General features: G+C 43.6%; 1 protein-coding gene across 2 annotated transcripts in view; it reads right to left on the bottom strand.

The window, feature by feature from the left end:
• Positions 1–22,679, bottom strand: part of RPL35A (ribosomal protein L35a) — a 97,020-nt gene that overhangs the window by 29,041 nt on the left and 45,300 nt on the right. For both annotated transcript variants that reach the window (XM_044070703.1, XM_044070704.1), the window contains one exon: positions 3,359–3,503. In XM_044070703.1, coding sequence (XP_043926638.1) covers positions 3,359–3,503 — 145 coding nt within the window. The remainder of the gene's footprint in view (positions 1–3,358; positions 3,504–22,679) is intronic.

The raw sequence follows: 22,679 nt of genomic DNA, 5'->3' as shown, positions 1-22,679 counted from the left end.
GTAGCCGATAGAAGTATTTGTGACTGACCTAAGAGTGGCCATTTTGGTGGAGTGCAGAACTCTGTCCTCCTCCGAAATGGACTCAGGGGATGCAGCGTGTTCCTTAATAAGATCTCGCTGCATCCGAATAACATGTGCCAAATAGTTCAGCGCCCTTACCGAGAAGGTCGCCGAACTGAACATCCGCTTCCCCAAGCGGTCCATCATCCGAGACTCCTTGCTCGGTGGGTGGACTGAGGGACTCTCCTGAGCCAGTTCCCTCTTTGTGGCCGCCGTCAACATGGCATCTACAGGAGGCCCCTTACTCCAATGGGTCCTGTCGGAGGGCGGACTAAGGATCCTATCCAGTCTTTTGGGAATTGGCTCCACGGTGTCCGGTTCCTTCCACGCCCTGGTGGTAATAAGGTCCACCAGGGGGTCGGGAGGGGGGGACACCCAAGAGGTAGACGGGCCCGTTTCGAATGCCTCCAAGAACACGCACTCGTCCGAGGAAGACTTGGGGGCAGACCACCCCCCCCTAATACGGAGCATTTCCCTGATGTCTCCGAAGGAGACCTCCTCGGGGTGACCGTGGGGAGCCTTCCCTTCCTCCAAGTCCGTGTCTTCAGTGAGAGACTCCGGGAGTCAATGTGCCTCCTTTGACGTGATGTTGCGAGGGCCTCCTCTGGGCGCTATCAGAGGAGCCCTCGCAAGCAGCAATTTGCTCCATGGGAGCAACTTGGGGCACAGAAACGGGCTGTCCCAGGGGCCGGATGGTGGAAGCCTGGCCCAGTGCAGAGGGAGCGGACGGAGCCGAAGCAAGTGCCGGGGTCCGGAGACCCTCAACAGAGCCCTCTCCACTACATCAAAAGCCGAAGGGAGCCGACCTCGACCAAAGGATCCGGCAATCGGCTCCCCTCGATCCGAAGAGTGGATCGGAGCCGGGCGCCAAGCACTCGGATCCGGCGACAGTGCGCCCGACACAGACGGCGCCGGCGAGCACTGATCCCCCCGGATCCGGCTCGGATCCAGGCTCCGAGATCGGGTCCGACGCACTCGAGGGCAGGGTCGGGTCCGGCACCAAGTACTATCGGCTCCGACCTTCCCCGCCCGGCTGCTCGGCTCCAGTTGCTCAACCCGGATAGCGGGTCGGAGAAGGAGCAATAGGCTTAAAAGGGTGTTGAGCTCCCGAGGGGGAGGCAAGAGCACTCCCATCTGCATCTGGGCCTGGATGAACCTTCTCATCATCCGTCCAGATCAGCATCAGAAAGGCTATGGGTAGATCTCGAAGAGGCTACCGAGGTAGGCCTGGAGTGCCTCCTCGATAGCCTCGACGGAGATCGGGTCTCCTCCTCCTCAGGACCCGGTGAGAAGCACACAGGGGACCGGAGCCGAGAAGGAGGAGACCGAACCGACAACGGAGCCGGGGGAGAAGCCCGCTTGGCTGGCGGGGCCGAAACAGAGGTCTCGGCCCGCCGCTTGTGGTGCTTCTCCCTCCGTCCTTTTAGCTGCCCCTCTCCTCTCCAGAAGCGGGAGTTTGAGTCCCAGGAGCAGGAGGGGGTGCCACAGGGGGAACAACTGCAGCCGCAGGAGTCCCCGAAGGAGCGGAGGCCGGAGCCGAGTCCGGCGGTAAAAGACCCGCCAAGACCAGCTTGGACCTCCGCTCCCTCAGTGCCCTGGGGTTGAACCCTGCACAAATGGAACAACCAGATGTGAGGTGTTCAACCCCAAGACACTTAACACACCGAGTGTGGCCATCAGCCGGTGAGAGCTTATGGCCACACTCGGAGCATTTAGAAAATATAGATTTAGGCTGGTCAGCCATAATCTATAATACCTAAAGTTACCTAAAGTTACAGAAAGTAACTTAAACAAAAAACACACAGGCCTACACACACACTCTCGAACTAGCGAGGAGGGAATAAAATTATTTACTTTAACTTAAAATAAACTCAAAATAGTCTATAATAAAGGGAAACCTAATACTTTCACACAAATTTTGTTAAAGAAACAAGAAATTTTCTATTTTTCAACAAGAAAAGAGTTTACTTAGCTGAGAGCTATGTACCCACATCCAGTTACCAGCGCGGCAAACAAGATCTGAGGTCATGAGGGTAGAGCAGGGCATTATGGGTGAGGGGAGGAGCTGAGAGCTTGGATCCATAGCTGGAAAACCATGCTGGTTCGGATCCGATATCGGATCCATAACCCACAGGTTGCAGACAAATGAATATCCTACTTCAGATCTATTTATTTCCTCTTGAAATCCACACCTTGGCAATTCCTTTAGCAGCTTCCATTACCAGGGTGCACATCGGCTTGCTGTCATCTGGGCCAGACTAATTCCTGGCAATTTTATTTTTTGAAAGAATACGGTTAGGCAAGGAACAAACTTACCTTTGTCAGTACGTCCTTGCTGACAAACATGAATGGCAGCTGATGAGTGAAGTGACATCCAAGCCCTGGCAAAATTGTTTGTGGGTAAAAAAAAAAAAAAAAACACTTGAGGATGCCCTTCTCCTGCACATCAACCTGTTAGTGAGCAGTATAATCTATCCAACACCAGGAGTTGGGTAAAAGGAAGAATGCTCCAAAGGTTAAATACTGCAATGCCAAACCGTCAAAGGACACTAGAATCCAGGCATCCCAGTTAACAGTGCTTTGTGAAGTTATAATCGATCAATAAAAGTAAAAAAAAAAAAAAGACCCAAAGAGGACATTCATGAAGCACCACAGTAACCTACCACAACCTCTCAAAGCAGCACCCCCCCCAAAAAAAAAAAAACAGGCAGTCATTGCATGGCAAAATAGAACACCAACAAACCACTTTTACCAAGCCAAGTACTTCCTTTCCCTTTTGGGAAAAATGGAAACAATTCATTTTTTTCCTTAACTGAAGCAATCTCATCTGGTAACTTGAACTACTGGTGCACAGGTCCACCCAGGGTGCCCCACCCACACCTAACCAAACTTTACTGAATGGGAAATTAAGTGACAAAGGCTGAATGGTAAACGTTCAGAAGTGCAAATTCCAGCATTTGCATCAAGCACTGGTCAATGGGGGCTGCTGCCCTCCATAAGCAGAGGCCCCAGTAAGAAAACTTGAATGGCAAATTTAAGAAGGCAGGTGAAAAGTTTCTCCACACACAAAACCTCTGGTGTAAGGGGAAAAGCTTCATTATCTTTCAGGGATCAGGCAGGAAGAGCTTTCTGGTTTTGTTGCCTTAAGTGTGTTTTACAAAAGAGCAGTACATTACAACCTATAAATAAAAAGGAACTTGCACACAATTTCATGCATCAAAAAGTGAGTATGTGTGTCTCAACAACTAAACAATACACCATCCAGTTACAAATTCTGGATTAGGAAACTCATACATACCACACGAATCCTGTGTCCCATAGCTTTTGCGGGGAGGTTGCTGCGGAACTTGGCACGGACCATACCACTGTTACCATGGGGACGAGTTACCTTGCCCCAGATAACTCTCGTTTTGTTTGGTTTGCCTCCTGGAGTCACAGTATTGCTGCAACAAATAATTAAAGTAAGTCAGTCAGTCTGCCCTTGATGAACAACTTGAATACAGGAATAACTCAAAACAGCAAGGACTGAAGAAATGTAATGGAACAACAAAGTACTTTATTTTGTATCTTGTTCATAAAGTCCACACTCTCATTTTGTGTGTGTGTATATGGGGGGGGGGGGGGGGGGGGTCTGAACAAGCTGCTTAAGAAAATACTAGCTGGGAATTAAGAAGTTTCAACAAACATCACAGATCTGACAAATGCAACTGGCCAACAGAACAAGTTCTCTTTGTATATCCGAAATGTACAATAAATTTACACAAACAGTTATAAAACTCTTGGAGAAGGAAAGAAGACTAAAGGAGAGGTACTGCACTACACAATTCAAAATGTTCGGGTGGCAAAAAGGAGATACTGACACAAAACCCATAGAGACACAAACTACAATATGCAACCTGTACACATAGACCATTAAAAGAGGCCAGACCACAGACCAGTGAAGGCTTTGCCCAAAGCCAGCAGGCTGGCTAGCTATGAACATTTAGTGAGAGACTCCGCAAGGTGTTTAGACCCCCAAAAAAAAACACACTGAATTATCACTTCTGACAAACAAATTTACATTTGTATAAAAGTAATCAAACTATATTCACATAAATATTATACTTCACATATATTGCTATACATCATATAACCTAAGCAATATAACAAAATTATTCAATTCCTGCCTTTAAGAAAGAAACATCTTTACTAAACCACTTACTACATAGGTAATCATACATTTATATAAATGAAAACAAACCACACAGGCACAATTCTAGTTGCAAGCATTTTACATCACAAACCATACTGACACACTCAGCTGTAAACACTGCACAACACTTATAATATACCCAATCTTTCTCACTCCAACATTACATAGCTCATTTAAGTCCTGCTGCCTTTTAGACCTCATTCCTCCCTTGTATGTATTGCTCCTATAATTCCCATTCTTCCTATGTACTTTGCTTGTACCCTTTTCTAAAGATCTCAATTCCAGTTGTTTTATCGCCATTACTATATTCACTACTTCCAGTGCAGTTGGTTTAGATTTTGATTTCTATTTTCAAGTAATTGCTTTACTGGCAACCACCACTATCAGACACAGCAAAGCCTTACCATGTCTAGCCAATTCCGATTCTGTATCACAGCTCAGAAAAATAATTTCCCTCGTCAGACCAATCTGCCTACCCAGCATCTCTGACACTGCATGCCGCAAGGAATCCTTCAAGTCCTCTAACTCACCACACTCCCAGAAAATATGCTCCCAATTACCTCTTTCCTCCCCTTCACACCTCAAAACACTTGCTGTCTACCTGGGGTATAAAAATATCTATGTAAAAATTTCCAAGCAAAAATCCTAAATCTTCTAGATTCTGTTGCATATTTATGAGACATACATGTATCCTCCCAGTGTTTCTTTGTGAATTGCTTATCAAATGTCTCTTCCCAATCCTTTCTAACCTTCTCTGATGATTCTTATAGTTATCATCTAATATTTTATATGCTCTGCTAATTATTCCTTTAATGGCAGTCTGTTCTAGATTCTATTAAAAACTCAACCAATGCTGGTCTTTTGTTTAGGACCCCCCCATCTTTCTTTCTGATAGGGAGGGCAATCTCTAACCTATAGACCAAATAAATTCTTGGCACCTTCCCATTCTATCAACTTTCTCTCTCTAGTTTTTCGCTCCCAATACCTTGGTTCCTTTGCCAGTTTTCTCCAATAAATTCCAACCCCCTCTCACCTGCTATCTGTATCCCTATATACAGTCATCCCCATCAGCAGAATCTCCTTTCTCCATTCCCATGTTGGTTTACTTCTTAGAATACTTTCTGCTACTTTATGGATATAATATTCTGCAGCATTACTGTTATTCTCCTTAAAGGCCTGTATCCAAAATCCCACTCTCTCCTCGTTTCTTGAGCGTCCACATTTCATCATCCCTTTCACTTTGAATTATAGTTTTATGCTTGTGCTATGTATAGGAGTCTTAACTGTTTAGCTCTGAAATGTACAAGACTAAAGGAATTAAAAACATACAACTACTTGCATCTTACTATCTATATCCATAAAAGAAAGCTTCCATTTTCTCATTTTTTGTTTTCGTATGGGCACATAATTTACCACTACTGCCTTTGTTTTAGCTTATTTTGGATCCAGAAAATATATGAAATTTTCTCAAAATGTTTAACACTGTAATGTCTTTCTGGTTTTGTCAGGTACAAATCAACATCATCTGCAAATAAACCCAGCTTTTCTTGACTACCACACAACTTATATCCTTGAACTTCTGAGACCCTTAATTTGTTTGCCAATGGTTCTAAATGTAATGCAAATAACAAAAAAAGGACACCCCTGTCTGGTTTCTCTTCTCAAGCAGAAATTATCAGAGAGGACTCCACCCACTTTAATTTTCCCCTCCGATCCCTCATATATTCTCTTAATCAACCTTATAATTTTTTTTCAGGAAATGCAAATGCTTCCATTGCCCTGCTCATAAAATCCCACTTTATTCTGTCAACAGCTTTCTCTGCATCAAGACCCAAAAACAACAATGGTATTTTCTTACATTCTGCTTCCCTCTGGACCATCAATGTTCTGTTAAATGTCAAATGTTTGCCTCCCCCTCCACCAAGGCAGCAAGATGTTGTCTGGCAAACAGACGGCTTGAGAGACGCTCAGGACTGAGAAATTACATGAGGGGTGGAAGCTAGACATTGTTATTCCGTGCAGAACCACAAAAAAATGTTTATAACTCAAAAGTGCAGAATTCTAAGGTAAGTGAAAAATTACCCTGCTTTTTATTTCTAGCTTTATCAGCAAGAATAGTTTCTAACATTTTATAGCTGAGAAGGGTGTTGTAACATAACATCACCTCCCCAAAGGAAAAAAAAAAAAAGTACAAATGCCCACTTCAAAATATATGGAAAGTAAAGATCCCAATACATGATTTAAGCTTTCCAGAATTCAAATTGATGAAAGGAGCCCAGGAGCAAATAAAAGGAAATAGGAAACCAAGAGTTGTTAATGGCACTCAACCTAATGACTGAAGTCCATCAGTACTGCCACAGAGAAAAATTTGTTCAGACTGAGAATTATTTTCCTACCTCAGTCAATATCTCGCTAAGCTTGCCAAAAATGGTGCCTCTCGGGCAAGCACATTAAAAATGCAGACAAATTTAGGGCTTCCTGCCATATGGCTTGGAAATATCAGAATTGCAACTGGGAAGATGTGTGGTTACACTTTTGGAGGGGCTATTACAGTTTCAGGAGTTATGAACATCTGCATCAGGTATAAAAGTAAAGGATTAAAAAGGGCTCAAAATGCACCACTGTTCTTGTACGAAAAGTTAAGTTAATATTCCTGAGCTTCCATGATGTGAATGAGATAATGTATCTGACAAAGTTGAAGACAACTTTCAGGCAACTTCAACCACTACAATACCCGGATGAACATGCAGTAGAAGCAAATGCAGAGTCATTCACAGAGGTGGAACAAGCTACGATACCACCAATGGATGCACAATACTTGTTGTTTGTGCAGCACACCATGGTCTTGACCACCAGACAGAAGCACAGGGCAAAGCTCTGGTGTTTATTACCCTTGCAGGTTCAAGACAAGAACAATTACCACAGCTCCAGATGGTTTATGAGCCACATCTTCATGGGAAAGGGAGTTTCTCTAGGTCACAGTTAGTATAAATGAATCACCAGCAGCAACCAAAATTACTTGTAAACCACAGAAAAACAGCCAACTATCCAAACCTCAGCCAAGGAAGCCACTGTTTGCCAAGAAGTACAAAGTTCTATGCCAAAAAATGAAGAATTCTTTTATTGTAGGTAAGCGCTTTTGTGGTGCTACTCACACCACTTCTTCACACCTTTTACAACCATGCATCACATTACTCTATACTAAAACTGGAATCAGCCCATTAACTTAATTGATTCAATTGAATAAATTAACCTGTTAATCACCCATTAAAAAGTCTATAAAAGCTATACATGGGGTACACAAGCCCAAATACTCCAACTTTACTCTACTATAAAAACATATAGAAAGGGATGCATATATAACACATAAAGATCCATATGAACAGCATATATAAAAACACATAAAAAAAACATATGCATACTTTCAGAAACAGGTACATTCATACAAAAATAGAAATATAAAATAAATGCATACATATATTTCTCTCTTTCTACACCTAACCAAAAGGGTACTTAGTTATTATTTAATATACAAACTATAAAAAAAAGAGTACTAAACGACTTATGTAATCAAAGCAAAGGCCTATTCCGCAAAACAGGTTTAAGGGGGATCCTGTCATTTAGCCCTTGACCCCTATCTGCTCTCAATCTGATGGATCCAGCGTGTCTCTGAAGTCTTAGTTCTGTTTATAATGCCCCTCTCTCTATCATTTTCTCTTATTAGTTCTATCACTTGGAAGCTAAATGTATGCTTTGGCCCCTTGCTTCGCACATGCTTAGCCAATGCATTTGTCACATTCTGGTTCCTAATGTGTAATAAATGTTCTCGTATTCTGAACCTCAATTCCCTGTTGGTTTTTCCTACATAGAAACTCAAACAATTATTGCACATTGTTATATATACCAAGTTCTTGCTATTGCAGGTAGCTTTAACATTAAACACATTCTCTACCTGTATCAGGGTGAAAGAAATTATTACTAGCATCGATATACCTACACTGATTACATCTAGTGCATGGTAATGTAGCCTTATTAGTGTTAACGTTTCTGCTTAGTGTTTCTTTGGCTGCTGTGGGATAACAAATGTCTCTTCAGAGACTTTTTATTTTTAAAGGAGAAACTTGTTTTTTCTCTCCTACTATCTCCCTTATATTGGGATCATGTGTCAGAATGGGCCAGTGCTTCCTAATGACTCTTGTTATAAGGGACATATTACTTAAATATTGGGTAGGTACTCGCAGAACTATCTTTTTTACTATTGGGTTCATAGTTGTATTATTCCAATTGTCAGAGAAACAGGGCTTTCCAGTTGTATCTCTTAACTTGGCACTCTCATGTATTATCAGTTGTAATGTGGTCATATAACCCATCTCTCTAAATCTGTCTCAAGTCAGTAATCTCTTGAAAGCTGCCAAGAGTTCCACTGTAAGCCTACATAGGCTGGAGGAATGAGCACCGCCCCAGCTTATTTACCATGATTGAGGTGTTGTCAGTCAGAATTTTTATGGGTCCTGGTTTCAGTTGGTTACTGAAAGCATTCATGATAGAATACCTGCCATAACTAATTTATATGTTGCACTCAGCCCATGTCCACTGCATGCTCGTGATTTCCCAAATGTAACCCCAAGCCAAATCCGAATGGTCAGAAGTCAGCATCTGTTATGCCTTCAGAGTCCTGAATTGGGCCCCCTTGTTTTTTTGTGATGTTCTTCTCCCACAACAAAATCACTCTTTTTAGGCATGGGGGAGTGGAATGGTGTTTTTTCCAGAAGTGTTTTCTTCCCGTGTTACTACTACAACCTTGTGTGGAGGGGGCACATATTTGCCAGGCACAACTGAGACTTTTGAAGTAGAGGGTCAGGCTTACCTTCTGAAAGCATTTCCTACTTGTTAGCTCTGTGGAGCTCTTCTGTGCATAGACTTATAGGTTAGTACATGATGGTTATATCATCCAGAAAGCCATATAAAAGGTAGACGTGTACCCCCCTTTGGTCCTGCAAAAGGCAATGACTGGTGCAATACATTTAAGCCAAATGGTAATGCACAGGATAAGAAGTGGGATCCCCTTGTTCTGAAGCAAAGGAACAGTCTGTGCTATTGTGCATCAAGAATGTTAAGGAAGGGCTCCTTCATAACCAAAGTCACCATCCAGGTCCCTGGCATTATGACAGGAAGAAGTTTGTAAAGGGTAAGCATAAACACCATTAAAAATCTATTCTGCTTGAAAGATCAAAAACAGGTCTCTACAATTCCTCCTTTTAGGCGACAATGAAGAACCTTGAACAGAATCCTGGCTTCCTTTTTGGGGAAAACTAACCAAATGGGTCCTTGTTGTAGCTCATCCTGAATCAAACTGTGAGTAAGGCGCATCTGTTGTCTTGGAAGGAAAGCATTCCAAAGAGAGGAGGAATCCTCCAGAGCTGCAACAAGTAGCCTCTAATTATGGTTTGGAGCACCCACTTGTCCTTGGTGAAAGGTCTCAAGTTTGTATTGTCTAGGGCAGTGGTTCTCAACCTTTTCCAATGGCGACCCACCTTTGTCCCAGCAAAGTCCCACTGGGCCCGGGCGAGCCGCAGGCGCCAACGACTTTTTTATATCTATTCTACATTCTACAATCTACATACCTGAAAAACAGGAATTTCAATTGCAAACTTATTGTTTTTGTATCGTGAATTTAATGCTTTTTGTATACATCTGTCATTCTGTCTGTCTGACATACAGCTGCTGATAAATTCTGACAAAACGCTCGCCTAAGCCGGTCTAATGCAAGTATACAAAGACTCAAAAAGCTAAACGTTGCATTGTAATAGTAAAGTAAGACTGTTATTAAACATATGACAACCAGTACGGAAACTAAAAGTCTCTAAATTTAACTAAAAAATTATGTCGAAGACGTTTGTTCAGCAGTTGCACTGTTTCACGCCTAGTGTGACGGTTGGGACTGCATTCTGCTGACGAGTAAACTGATTCGGGGGCTAATGGTTGTCAGACACAGTCTCAAATCATCGGAAACACGGAGCTTATTCCTGTAGTTAGTCTTCATGGCAGTCATCGCAGAGAACCCTGTTTCGCACAAATATGTTGTTGCAAAGGGCAATAGGAACGACATCGCTTCCTGTGAAATAAGTGGATATTCGTTGCCCACATGTAGCCAAAAGTCTGACAATTTCAATTTGTCAAATTTAGTCTTCAGAGTGGTGTCACAAGACAGTTCTATTAGCTGTGACTCCATTTCTGCTGCCAATGACAGTGAGGTCACATCTGTTTCAAACGGATTTCTAACCCATTTGAAGTTCTCTGTTGGCAGTGCTGGAAAATATTGCAGGAATTTTCTGCGCAATAAATCCAAATGACCGACTACGACAGTTTGTATTGCTGCCTGTATCACATCCGTTTCATGCTCAACATTCATTAAATGCTCTGACAAGAACGAAAATGCATCCATGCGTCCCTGTGCAACACGAATGCGCCAGTGCTCCAACTTCTGTATAAAAGCATTAATTTTGTCAGCATGTCTAAAGATATCATTGGCACGTCCTTGCAATGCCAGATTCAAGTCGTTGAGTGCGCCAAATACGTCAACGAGATAAGCCAACTTTGCCAGCCATTCTGTGTCAACCAAATGAGCAGCCAGTGGAGAGTTCTTGCTGGACAGAAACTGAAACACTTCACTTCGCAATTCATACAATCTCTGAAGAATTCTTCCTCTTGATAACCAACGCACCTCTGTGTGAAGGAGCAGGTGAACATGTTCTGACCCCATTTCTGAACACAGTACCACTGCAAGAACGTTGTGCAGGTCTTCGCTCAATTCCTTGGCTGCCAAAGCCTCTCAGTGTATGAAACAGTGATACGACACAGCTTTTGGAGCCATGTGTTTTACTCGTTGAACCAAACCTGATTTCTTCCCTGTCATGGCAGCTGCTCCATCTGTTGTAATTCCAATGCAGTTATCCCAATTCAAACCATTTTCTGTAATGAACTTGTCCAGTACTTTAAAAATTTCTTCGGATGTCGTTCGAGTTGATAGTTCATTGCAAAACATGAACTGCTCGTCAACACATGCTTCAGCCACGTTTACAAAACGAACATAAACCATGAGCATTGCACAGTTGGCAACATCTGTTGATTCGTCCAACTGTATTGCAAAGATTTTACTGGTTTTCAGCATTTTAACAAGTTGCTCATTGACATCAGCTGACATGTCTGCAATGCGTCTGCTAATAGTGTCATTAGACAGAGGAATGGTGCGCAACTGTTTGGCCATTTTCTCTCCTAAAATGGCCTGCACCATATCAAAGGCAGACGGAAGAATTAATTCTTCAGCAATAGTGTGCGGCTTTTTGGCCTTTGCAATGCGTAATGCCACTTTATAAGACGCTGTAACGGCGCTCGTATTAATGGTTGCACATTTTATAAATCGACTCTTCTGTTTCTGCAATTCATCGCTGAAAAAATTCAATGGGTTTACCTTTAGTTTCCAAGTGTTTGGTGTTCTGATGCCTGATTAATTTGGACGGCTTCATGCTAGCACTGGCCAAAACTTCCGAACATATAACGCATTGTGGCTGTTGAAGCTCATCCGATCCAGTTGCAATGAATCCAAATTTCAGGTATGCCTCGTCATATTTTCGCTTAGGATCTTTTTTCTTAGGAGCGAAGGTTTCGGGCATACATACCGCGCCTTCTTCAGCTTCATTTTCATCAGCAGCTGCACTTTCAGAAGGCCGTTTTAATTTCAAATATTTTTCCATCGTTATTCAACAGTGATTGCTAGTATCGACTTCTAATGACGTATGCACACTAGCTAGCACGCACAACAAACAACCCGCACAAAATTACGTCAAAGCAGTAGCCGTAACATCATCAGCCCTTAAAAACCACTGTAGAAACGTTCCAAAACACGATAAACACACTAACAAACCAGGCAATAATCAAGATGAACTTCCAAAAGAAAAATTCTCACTCTCCAGTTTGAATTTAAGCGCTTTCATTCACTTTTATTAACGTGAACTTCCTCAGAAAGTGAATGAAAGCGCTTAAATTCAAACTGGAGAGTGAGAATTTTTCTTTTGGAAGTTTTGTCAGCTTATTCGTAACTGTGTGTATATACCGATCAACAATACACTACTAAAGTTGCCGACACACAAATAATGTTGCCATTGCATCCTCACAATTAGAAACACCTCAGGAATGCCATGTTTGACTTATTCAAAAATATACTCTTTACAATTACAATACAAAATATGGTACTGTACACAGCTCAGAGTTCCTTTATCTCTATCTATTTTGAGCCAGCCTCAAAATTCAGGGATGTTTACATTAGTAATGCAAGTAAGAGAGCAGACGTTAAGCAAGCTGGCCTCCAAGCAATGGTATGAAAAAAAAAAAATCTGTGTTTACCATACCCATAACTGTGATTTTGACAATGCTATTACATATTCTGGAATCTGGAAAAAGATGAAGTAGGAAGCCATATATTCCTTTGTCAGTCAAACCGAATCCAAAGTTCTTCGTCAGCTTCATTTTCGTCGCTGGATCTTGCACACGGTGACTGTTCGGCAGCTGCACTTTCAGAAGGCCGTTTTAATTTCAAATATTTTTCCACACTAGCTAGCCGCGCACGTGTCACGCACGCACAACAAAGAATTACGTCAAAGCAGTAGCCGGACAAAAATAGCCCACCAGAATACTTCATCAATTTTTCACAACTTTTTGTGGGAGCATCCGCGACCCACCTGTGACGGCTACGCGACCCACTTGTGGGTCGCGACCCACAGGTTGAGAACCAGAGGTCTAGGGGGAAGGCCAAGACTTAGGACAGTTTGTTAAATCTAGGTGGTGGGAACTGTGAAAAAAGGAGATATGCCCAGCCCAGCTATCTGGAGTTTTGCAAGTAATCATGTATCATCTGTGAATATTAACATGATTCATATGCTTGTGTTACAAATGTATTAGGTCATGTAAGACTGTTTGTACAGACGTGTGTGCTGAAGAGATTCGTTGTACAGTACTCGGCTTAGAGATATGTCCACAGTGTATCCTACTGGAAGAGAAAAGAAATGCACACAAACTATTGTAAATGTGTAAATGTATATATTTTAACAGTGGAAACTAGAACATAGAGGGTTAACTTGCAAAACTTCCAATAGTTGAAATTTTTATAACCATGCCATAGAAGATGGTTTCAAGGCAGCAAGCATACAGGATGTCTAAAAACTAGGGAGCCTTCTGCGTTGTCTTGTGTTTTGTTTTACACCTTCCAGCAGCTGCAAAGATCTAAGGGCTATGTATTTTCCACAGGTAGATGCTAAAGGCTGGCAGTTTCTAGCAATGGGGGTTTAGCTTGGGAACCAAAGTAAGATGACAAGAAGTGATGTCATCATGCAAGGCTCCAAGCAGCAATACTTGGGATGTTAATTTAAGAACTCTCTGAGAGGTACAGCATTTTGTATTTTGTCTTTGACCTGACAGCAGACGGAAAACTCACAAACCACATCTGTCCTGCTTTGCTCTGTAAGTAAGTTAACTAGGGTACAGTACTTTCTTTCAGATATAGTCAAATATAACAGAGCTTAATTTAGACGTTTTTCTTGATTTGAGACTGTCCTGCAATGTTGTTTTAAATATTTCACGTGATTTTGAACTCTGAAGTAACCGTGATTATTTACCAAGTATTTTCTTGTTCTTTTATTATTATTAAATGCATTTAAAACGTTCAATGTGGCTGATCTCTGTAGAGACATATTTATGTTCTCAGAGTACCTGCAAATTTGGTGACACTGTATGGGTCACTCTCAATAGCCTTCCCCCCTTGGTCAAACTACCATTTGGATTAATAGTAACATTAGCCTTCCCCTTGGTCAAACTACCATTTGGATTAATAGTAACATTACACAGTAAGATCTGACAACCTTTGCTAAGGGTCTTAAAGTAGCTGATAAGTAGTTGCTGGTGGCAGTGAAAATCTACCTTATTGTCTGGGCAGAAGAGGGCATAGCTAGTAAACTTGTGCCAGCCTTTGCCAGGTGTGTGTGTGTGTGCGTGTGTGTGTGTGTGTGTGTGTGTGCGTGTGTGTGTACTCGTGCGTGTATGTGTAAATTAAATCTCAAAGTGTATGTCACCTACCTCGGCAGGGACACGAAGCACTGGCTGGACAAAGAGGGTGCTGGAGGTCTTGGCTTGTCCACTCAGCGAGATCTCAACTCTATAACTATGTCAGTGGGGAGTCTTACTGGGGATATGGAGAAAGAGGGATAAACCAGCCCTGGACTGTTGGCGGTCTGTGTGTGCTCTTAATGGAAATACACTTTATTGTGTGTGTACATCCCCCACTGTTGCCAGTGAGGAGGACTGAGACTCCTTGATTACTGGGCCAATGCTGGGGTGTCACAGTAACAGAAAGAGTTCCCCAAAGACAGTCTTTCTCCTTTCATCCGGTCTCTGAAGCACCTCAGCAGGAGGTCCAAAGACAGAGTCCAGGGTCTTGAATGTCTTTCAACCAGCCTCAAAGATCAAAGGTAACTAGTGGGAATAAACTACCTCTCTAGAGCCAAATGACAAGGTTATGACATCAAAAGTGTGCTGGACTTCTACAGATTGGCCCAGTGCACCCTCATCCAGGATGGGAAAGATCATACTTACTAGATCCTCTCCATAGCCATGGATGGTAATGCCTGTGAATTTGATAAAGATTTCAGGATGGATATTCAGAAGAACATCAGGGACAAAAAAGGGGAGTACCTGTACTAAATCTTAAAGGAGCTCCAGTAGTGATCGAACTGGGGAAAACAGATAGCAATGGTACATTTGTGGTAGGAGTTACTGGCAAGAAAGGAGTCTTACTCTGGCATGCATTTATATTCCACCTAAAACTGCTATTATGGTGCACTCTGGGAGAAATAATCAGCTTTCAGCAGGGAATAAGAAGTTATGTCTTACCATAACGTTCCAGGTTAGTTGTCTTCTTCTCGCCTTCTTTCTTGCTGGATGGGTTCAGACCCGATCCTCGGCTCCGACTCGGCCTATACTATAACTCGAGATCTATTTTTACCAGCTCGAGGCAGCCCTATATCCCACAATACCATGCGCTAACTCCCCAGATCTCGTTTGGAAGCTAAGACATAGTATAAATAATAATATTATAATCCTCTTTTACGAGTACAGATTACCTGCTAGTAACACTAAGGATACAAGGAAAAAGACGCAACATATTGTATCTCCAGAAATGGAAGGACTCAGAACCTCGAGTCTATCCAGGCTAGGGGGCAGGAGGGAGGGAGGGACGCAAGAAAGAAGGCGAGAAGAAGACAACTAACATGGAACGTTATGGTAAGACATAACTTCTTAATGTTAAGTTGTCATTCTCGCCTTCATTCCTGCTGGATGGGACAGCGTCCCTAGCATCTTAGTTTTGGGTGGCTCAATGGAACAGACTCCTGAGTACAGTGGAACCAAAATCAGCTCTATTTCTGGAGGCTAAATCAAGCTTGTAATGGGCAATAAAGGTATGTTTGGATGCCCATGTAGCTGCTGCACAAATGGCAACTAGTGGTAACCTTGCTTGAAGCGCCGTTGAAGTTGATAGTGCCCTAGCTGAATGAGCCTTAGGCCTAGAGGGAAGTTGCCTGTGTCTCAACTGATAGACCAAGGTAATAATAGATGTCAGCCATCTGGAAAGAGTAACCTTCGATACCGGAAGCCCTTTCTTGCCTGCAGCATAAGAGAGAAAGAGCTGGTCTGACTTTCTGAATTGTTTTGTCCTGTCTAGGTAATACCGTAATTGGCGATGAACATCTAATGAATGTAATTTTTGTTCAGTCCTGTTGGTACAGTCTGGGAAAAAAGACAGGCAAATCAATGGCGTGGTTTAGATTTGCTTCCGATAACACTTTTGGTAGAAAGGAAGGGTTTGTTCTGAGAGTTACCCTATCTTTATGAAAAACCAAATAAGGACGACGGACAGACAAGGCTTGAAGTTCCGATACCCTTCTGGCAGATGTTATAGCTACTAAAACAGCATTTTCCAAGAAAGAAGTTTGAGGGAGCAAGAAGCTGCAGGTTCAAAAGGGGGCAGAATTATTGAGGTTAGAACTAAATTCAAATCCCATTGTGGGGGTGGATCTTTGACTGAAGGTCTGAGCAAAAAGATGCCCTTGAGAAGGCTTTACAGAGTTTGTGGGACATAATATTTGCTTCTGAGAGTCCAACATGAAAAATTAGCAATGGTTGCTAATTGTACGCTGATAGTGGCCGATGATGACCCTGAATGAAAAAGCTCCGCCAGAAAGTCTAGAACCTCATGAATGGGTGCATGGAAAGGATCTAAGGATCTAGTTTGTGCCCAGTGTGAAAAACGCTTCCATTTACTCACATAAGTCTTCCTAGTATTGGACTTATGGGAAGCCAGAATGATATCACGAACAGGAGGAGAAATAAGGGGAAGCCTGGCTATGGCTGGAAGTGGAGCAACCAAGCTGTGAGGTTGATGGAATGTAGAGACTGATGCAGCTTGCCCGTGAGGTGGGTCAACAGATCCGGAAGGGGTTCCAGATGCCAAGGCTGTTCCAGTAGGTATTTGTGCAGGAACGGGAACCAAACTTGTCGAGGCCAAAACAGGCAATGAGGATCATTTTGGATCTCAATGCGGTTGCTTTCTGAATTAATTGCGGGATCAATGGAAAGGGAGGAAAGGCATAAAGAAGACCCCGGGGCCAAACGTGAACAAGAGCGTCTCTGAGGGGTTGGTCTGGTAGAGGAAAAAGTGTGAAGAAGTCGAGGCACTTGCTGTTTTGGGGAGTTGCGAAAAGGTCGCAGCAAGGCTGGCCCCACTTCCAAAAAATTCCGTCTGCTACCGCTTGATTTAGAGACCACTCGTGAGACATGAGGATAGTTCTGCTCAATCTGTCTGCTATGACGTTGGACTTCCCGGGGATGTGCGTTGCTATCAGAAACCGTTGAGATGAAATCGCCCACTGCCAAAGTCTGAGTGCTTCTCGACAGAGGGGGTAGGACCTTGTTCCGCCCTGCTTGTTTATGTACCACACCACAGACATATTGTCCGTTTGAATTGCTATAGTCCCCGTGGTAAGAGAGCTCTGAAGGGCTTGCAACGTCAAAAGCACCGCCCTCATCTCCAGGACATTTATGTGCAGGTGGCATTCTGACTGTTGCCAAGTGCCCTGGACCGTCCTGCCCTGATAATGTCCCCCCCACCCGATCAGGGAGGCATCCGTTGTGACAATGGCAACTGGAGGGAGAACAAAGGTCTGCCCTGAAAAAGCTGAGGGGAAACCATCCACCAGGAGAGATGTTTCTTGCAAGATGGGGTTATCAAAATGTTGTGGGTCATTGGTAGCTGTTGAAAGGACCACTGAGGAAACAGCATCCACTGAAGGAGCCTCATGTGGAAGCGGGCTAATGGAAGTAGAAGAATCGTCGCCGCCATGAGGCCCAACACTTTCAATACTAGCTTGCCTTGGACTCTGTTGGGCTGAAACAGGAGCTGAACATTCCGCCTTATGTCCGTCATTCTCTGAGGTGGTAATGCTGCAGACATTTTTGTGGTGTTTAATACGGCGCCTATAAAGTTTATACATTGACAAGGCGACAAGGAGGACTTTGCAAAATTTATAGAAATACCCAGACTGTTGCAAAGTTGAATAGTGTAATCCCCTGGCCATTATGAGATCCTGTTTGGTGGTAGCGGAAATGAGCCAGTCGTCCAAGTATGGAAAAGTACAGTTTTGTACCTACCATAAATGTAGATGTCCGAGAGGTATGCATCTGCAGTCCTAACATATGGGGTTGTCCTGCCTCAGGCAGCCCCTCGGTCGGCCGGATTCCAAAGTCTGGGTCTGGCCTCGGCTGATGTTGCACTTCACCCGATGTCATAGCTGCTGTGAATTGGGTATAAAAGCATCAGCCGACGCCATTTTCCTCAGTGTTTCTTGCCCCAGATGCCAGGTGCCCTCTAGGAAGGCTAAATTTGGATAAATGCAAATGATTCCAAACAGTAGAGAGCAAACAATATAAGCATGTATATACATATAAACAAATACACCATAATAGATTCCCCCAGCTAGCTACAAGATGGGCAAATACCCTAGGAGTACCACAGAGGGGAAGGAGGGTGGGTAATCCTGATTGCAGATGCATACCTCTCGGACATCTACATTTATGGTAGGTACAAAACTGTACTATGTCCTTCAAGGATGCATCTGCAGTCCTAACATATGGGTAGAATAACATAGCCAAACTGGGGGAGGAGGCACTAAGAAGATTATGGAGTAGTTAAGATCACTTGCAAAACAGCAGTTGCAAAACCTGCTCGGGATCTGGAGTATAAAGGTAGATTATAATGCTTGGCAAATGTATGCACGGAGCTCCAAGTAGCAGCTTCTAAAATGTCTTTGGTAGCCACTCCTCGTAGGAAAGCCGTAGTAGTGGCTGTAGCCCTTGTGGAGTGAGGTCTGATGTTTTCTGAAGTTGTCTTTCCATGAAAAGAGTAACAAAATCTGATGCAATTTCCTATCCATTTTGAGATTGTCTGTTTTGAAATAGCTTTTCCTTCCATTCCTGTTGCATATGCTACCAGAAGCTGGTCAGTTTTTCTGCTGGTCTTGGTTCTGTCCAGATAGTAGCGCAATTACCTGTGCACATCCAAGGTATGTAGTAGTCTTTCCCCCCTGTTCTGTGGGTTGGGGAAGAATGTTGGTAGGTGGATTGCTTGGTTCAATGATACCCTGGAGACCACTTTTGGCATAAAAGTAGGATTAGTTCTCAAGGACACTCTATCCTGATGGAAGATAAGGAAGGGCTGTACTGCCATTAATGCCTGTAATTCAGAAACCCTTCTTGCTGAAGTGATTGCAAGCAGGAAAGCAGTTTTCCAAGATAAGAACTGTAATTCTGCTGTTGCTGCTGGTTCAAAAGGGGGAAGTGTTAACTTTTCCAGTACAAAGTTAAGGTCCCATGTAGGCAAAGGTGGCTTCCTTGGCGGCTTTACATTTTTAATTCCTCTCAGAAACTGCCTGAGTAGAGGATGAGAGAAGACTGGAGGATCCATGTTGTATTCTGCTAAAATTGCTGATGCATGAATCTTAATGGAGGAGTAAGAAAGGCCATTGTGGAAAAGCTCTGCTAAGTATTCCAGGATGTTAGCTAGGTTTGCTAATGATACATTTTCTCCTTTTGCTGCACTCCAAATGAGGTATCTTTTCCATTTGGCTGAATAAGTCTTCCTTGTGGAGGGTCTGCGCGCCTCCAGGATAATGTCTTTAACCCTCTGTGATAAATCTGGGTTATTTTGCTTTATGTAATATTCCAAGCAGCTAGCTGTAGTGTTTTCAAGTTTGGATGTAGGATCTTGTAGTTGTTCCGTGTTAGCAGTAAAGGAACTAGAGGTAGAGGCCATGCGTGTGTCCGAGACATACTCCTCAGTAGCGGGTACCAATGCTGCCTCGGCCAGTCTGGAGCTATCAGGATGATCCTTGGGTGATCTTCTTTGATCTTCAGTAGCACTTTGTGCATCAAAGGAAGAGGTGGGAATGCATATGCTGTCAGGTTTTCCCAACTGAAGGATACGGAGTCCACCTTCCAAGCAAGTGGGTGGTATGTCCTTGTGCAGAATTTCCTCAATTGGTGGTTGTGCGGGGATGCGAACAGGTCTATTTCTGGTAGTCCCCATTTCTTTGTAATGGTTTTGAAGATGTCTGGATGCAGCATCCATTCGTGGGCATCCGTGGTAGTTCTGCTTAAGGTGTCTGCTAGTGAATTTTCTTTTCCTGGCACAAATTTGGCCTGGAGTTGAATGTTGTGGTTCAGGGCCACATTCCACAGGTCCATTGCCATCCGGCATAGAGGATATGAGTGTGTGCCTCCTTGTTTGTTGATATACCACATGACTGTGGTGTTGTCCGTCCTTATCAGCAAATGACCCTGTTGAGGAAAAGGTCTGAATGTCTGAAGTGCCTGTTTCACTGCCACCATCTCTTTTTGATTTATGTGTAGGTTCAGCTGGTCTTGTGTCCATAGGCCTTGTATACACTTGTCCACCATGTGAGCCCCCCAGCCTAAGTCTGAGGCGTCCGTGGTGATAGTCTGGCTTGGGTGAGGTTTGTGGAAGGGCAGACCTCTGTTCAACTGACAGGCCTGAGCCCACCACAGGAATTCTTGTTTCAGGCATGGAATTATTGGAATTTGGGCTTCTAGACTGTGCTTGTGTTGAGACCATACATTCCTTAGGTACCATTGCAACTTCCTCATATGTAGCCTGGCATGTGGAATCAATATTATGCAGGATGCCATGTAACCCAGGGCTTGCAGGACTTTCCTTGCTGTAAGCTGGTTCTGCGTTGTTAATGCCATGAAATAGAGTGGTAGTTGCTTTTGCTTTTCTGCTGTGGAAATGCCATTTGATTTGATGTGTCCAGTTCTGCACCCAAGAATGTTATCTTTTGGGATGGTACCAGCCTTGACTTTTTCATGTTGACTGTGTATCCCAGGGCCTGCAGTAGTTGTATAACCTTTTCCAAATCTTTTGTTAATTTGGTCTTGTTGTCCGCTTGTATTAGGCAGTCGTCCAGGTATGGATAAATTTGAATTCCCTGAAGCCTGCAATGAGCAATTACTGATGCCAGGCATTTCGTGAATACTCTGGGCACAGTAGATAAGCCAAAGGGCAATGCTGAGAATTGATAATGCTCTGATCCTGCAAGAAATCCGAGGTATCTTCTGCAATCTGGTCGTATAGGGACGTGCAGGTATGTCTCCTTGAGATCTAGAGTCACCAGCCAAGACTCCTTGCCCAGCATGGGAAGAAGTTGCTGTAGGGTCAGCATTTTGAATTTTGGAACAATGAGATATGTGTTCAGAGCGGACAGGTCGAGAATAGGCCTCCATTGGTTTTCTTTTCTTGGTACCAGGAAAAGTCTGGAGTAAAATCCTTGCCCTTGTTCCATAGGCGGTACCTTTTCTATAGCTCTCATCCTTAGTAGGTGGTTGATTTGTCCTAGAGCGTTTGTTTTTTGGTTTGGTGGTAGGTTTGGCATTCCTCTCTTTTTTGGTAAAGTGTGGAAGTGAAACCTGTAGTCTTTGTCTATTGTCTGTAAAATCCATAGTTTACGGAAAATAAGGCAAGCTTTCCGCCTAAGGGTGCTTGCAGTTGTTCCCTGGTAGGCGGTATCAGAGTCAAGTCATCGTGTCTGTCCTGTGGAAGTGGTCGTAGCTGAATCCGTGGCAGTACTTCTCTGGTTGTTAGGCTGCCACTGACGTCCCCTGTAGGCACCTCTGGACTGACCTCTGCCTCTTGGGCGCCTATTTCTGCCTCTCTGTGCTCTGGAGGTGTCTGGAAAGGACCAATTCTTCGCAGGCCAATTTCTACTAAACCTCGGAGGCTGGACCTGTAAGAAATCCTTGACTGTTTGGACAGATTTTGCTTTTTCTTCCACCTTCTTTAGCACTTGCTGTGCAGGGGAGCCAAACAAACTTTGTTTCTCCATGGGAGCATCTAGGAGCTTTGACTTTACATGGTCTGGTAATGATTGCTCTTTCAGCCAGGCATGCCTTCTAATCACTGTTCCAGTCATAGCTGATCTAAAGGAAGCCTCCAGTGCATCATAGCCGCATTTTAAGGAATGATTACTGACCTGCTGAGTGTTATGTACCAAATCCTGAAGGGACTTACGGTCTATAGGTTCAGGAGAGGACAGTTTTTTATTTAGCTGGTCTAACAAAAATTCCTGATACTGAATCATGTGGAATTGACAGTTTAAGACCCTAGCCGAAAGAGTAGCAGAAGTATAAACTTTTTTACCCCATCTCTCTAATGCTCTAGATTCTCTTTCAGAGGGGAGGGGGTTTTTGGCAGAGGCAGCTGCTACAGCTTTGGGGCCCTGTGAAATGGTTTCAGGATCTGCAATAGGAGCCTTATACAAGTGAAAGTGTGTGTCCGGGACCCTGTAATATCTGTTGGGCTTGGCAGGGGCCGGGGGAAGAGAGTCAGGGGCAGTACAGGCATCATTATAAGCATCATCAACAACTGTTAGTACTGGAGGAATGGCTAGAGGCCTATGCTGTGGTAAATGTAAAAAGGTCCTTAGCCTTTTCCTTGAATCTGAAAAATCCTGGCCCTGCCATTGAAAATGCTCTCTCATAGCATGTAAGGTTTCCCCAAAAGAGAATTCCTCAGGAGGAGAGGCAGAAGGAATGGAATCTTCTGCATCAGAATCCTCATAAGGAGAATATGGGCCTTCTGGAGGATCTGAGTTTTCTGAATCATCCGAGGAATAGTCTGTAGAAACAGGATCCGGGGGCTCTGCTCTAGGCCTCTTCTCTGGAGGGGGTCGAGAGGCCCTGTCTGGGTGAGGTTGGGATCCCCTGATCAAAGAAATGAGATCCTCAGCCAAGCTGAGCATTTGGGAACTGG

Source organism: Protopterus annectens, chromosome 4.part1 (assembly GCF_019279795.1).
Source record: "Protopterus annectens isolate FY-2018-M chromosome 4.part1, PAN1.0, whole genome shotgun sequence".
Lineage (NCBI taxonomy): Eukaryota > Metazoa > Chordata > Ceratodontiformes > Protopteridae > Protopterus > Protopterus annectens.
Note: the sequence above shows the minus strand (reverse complement) of the source record. Positions and strands in the feature narration are given on the sequence as shown.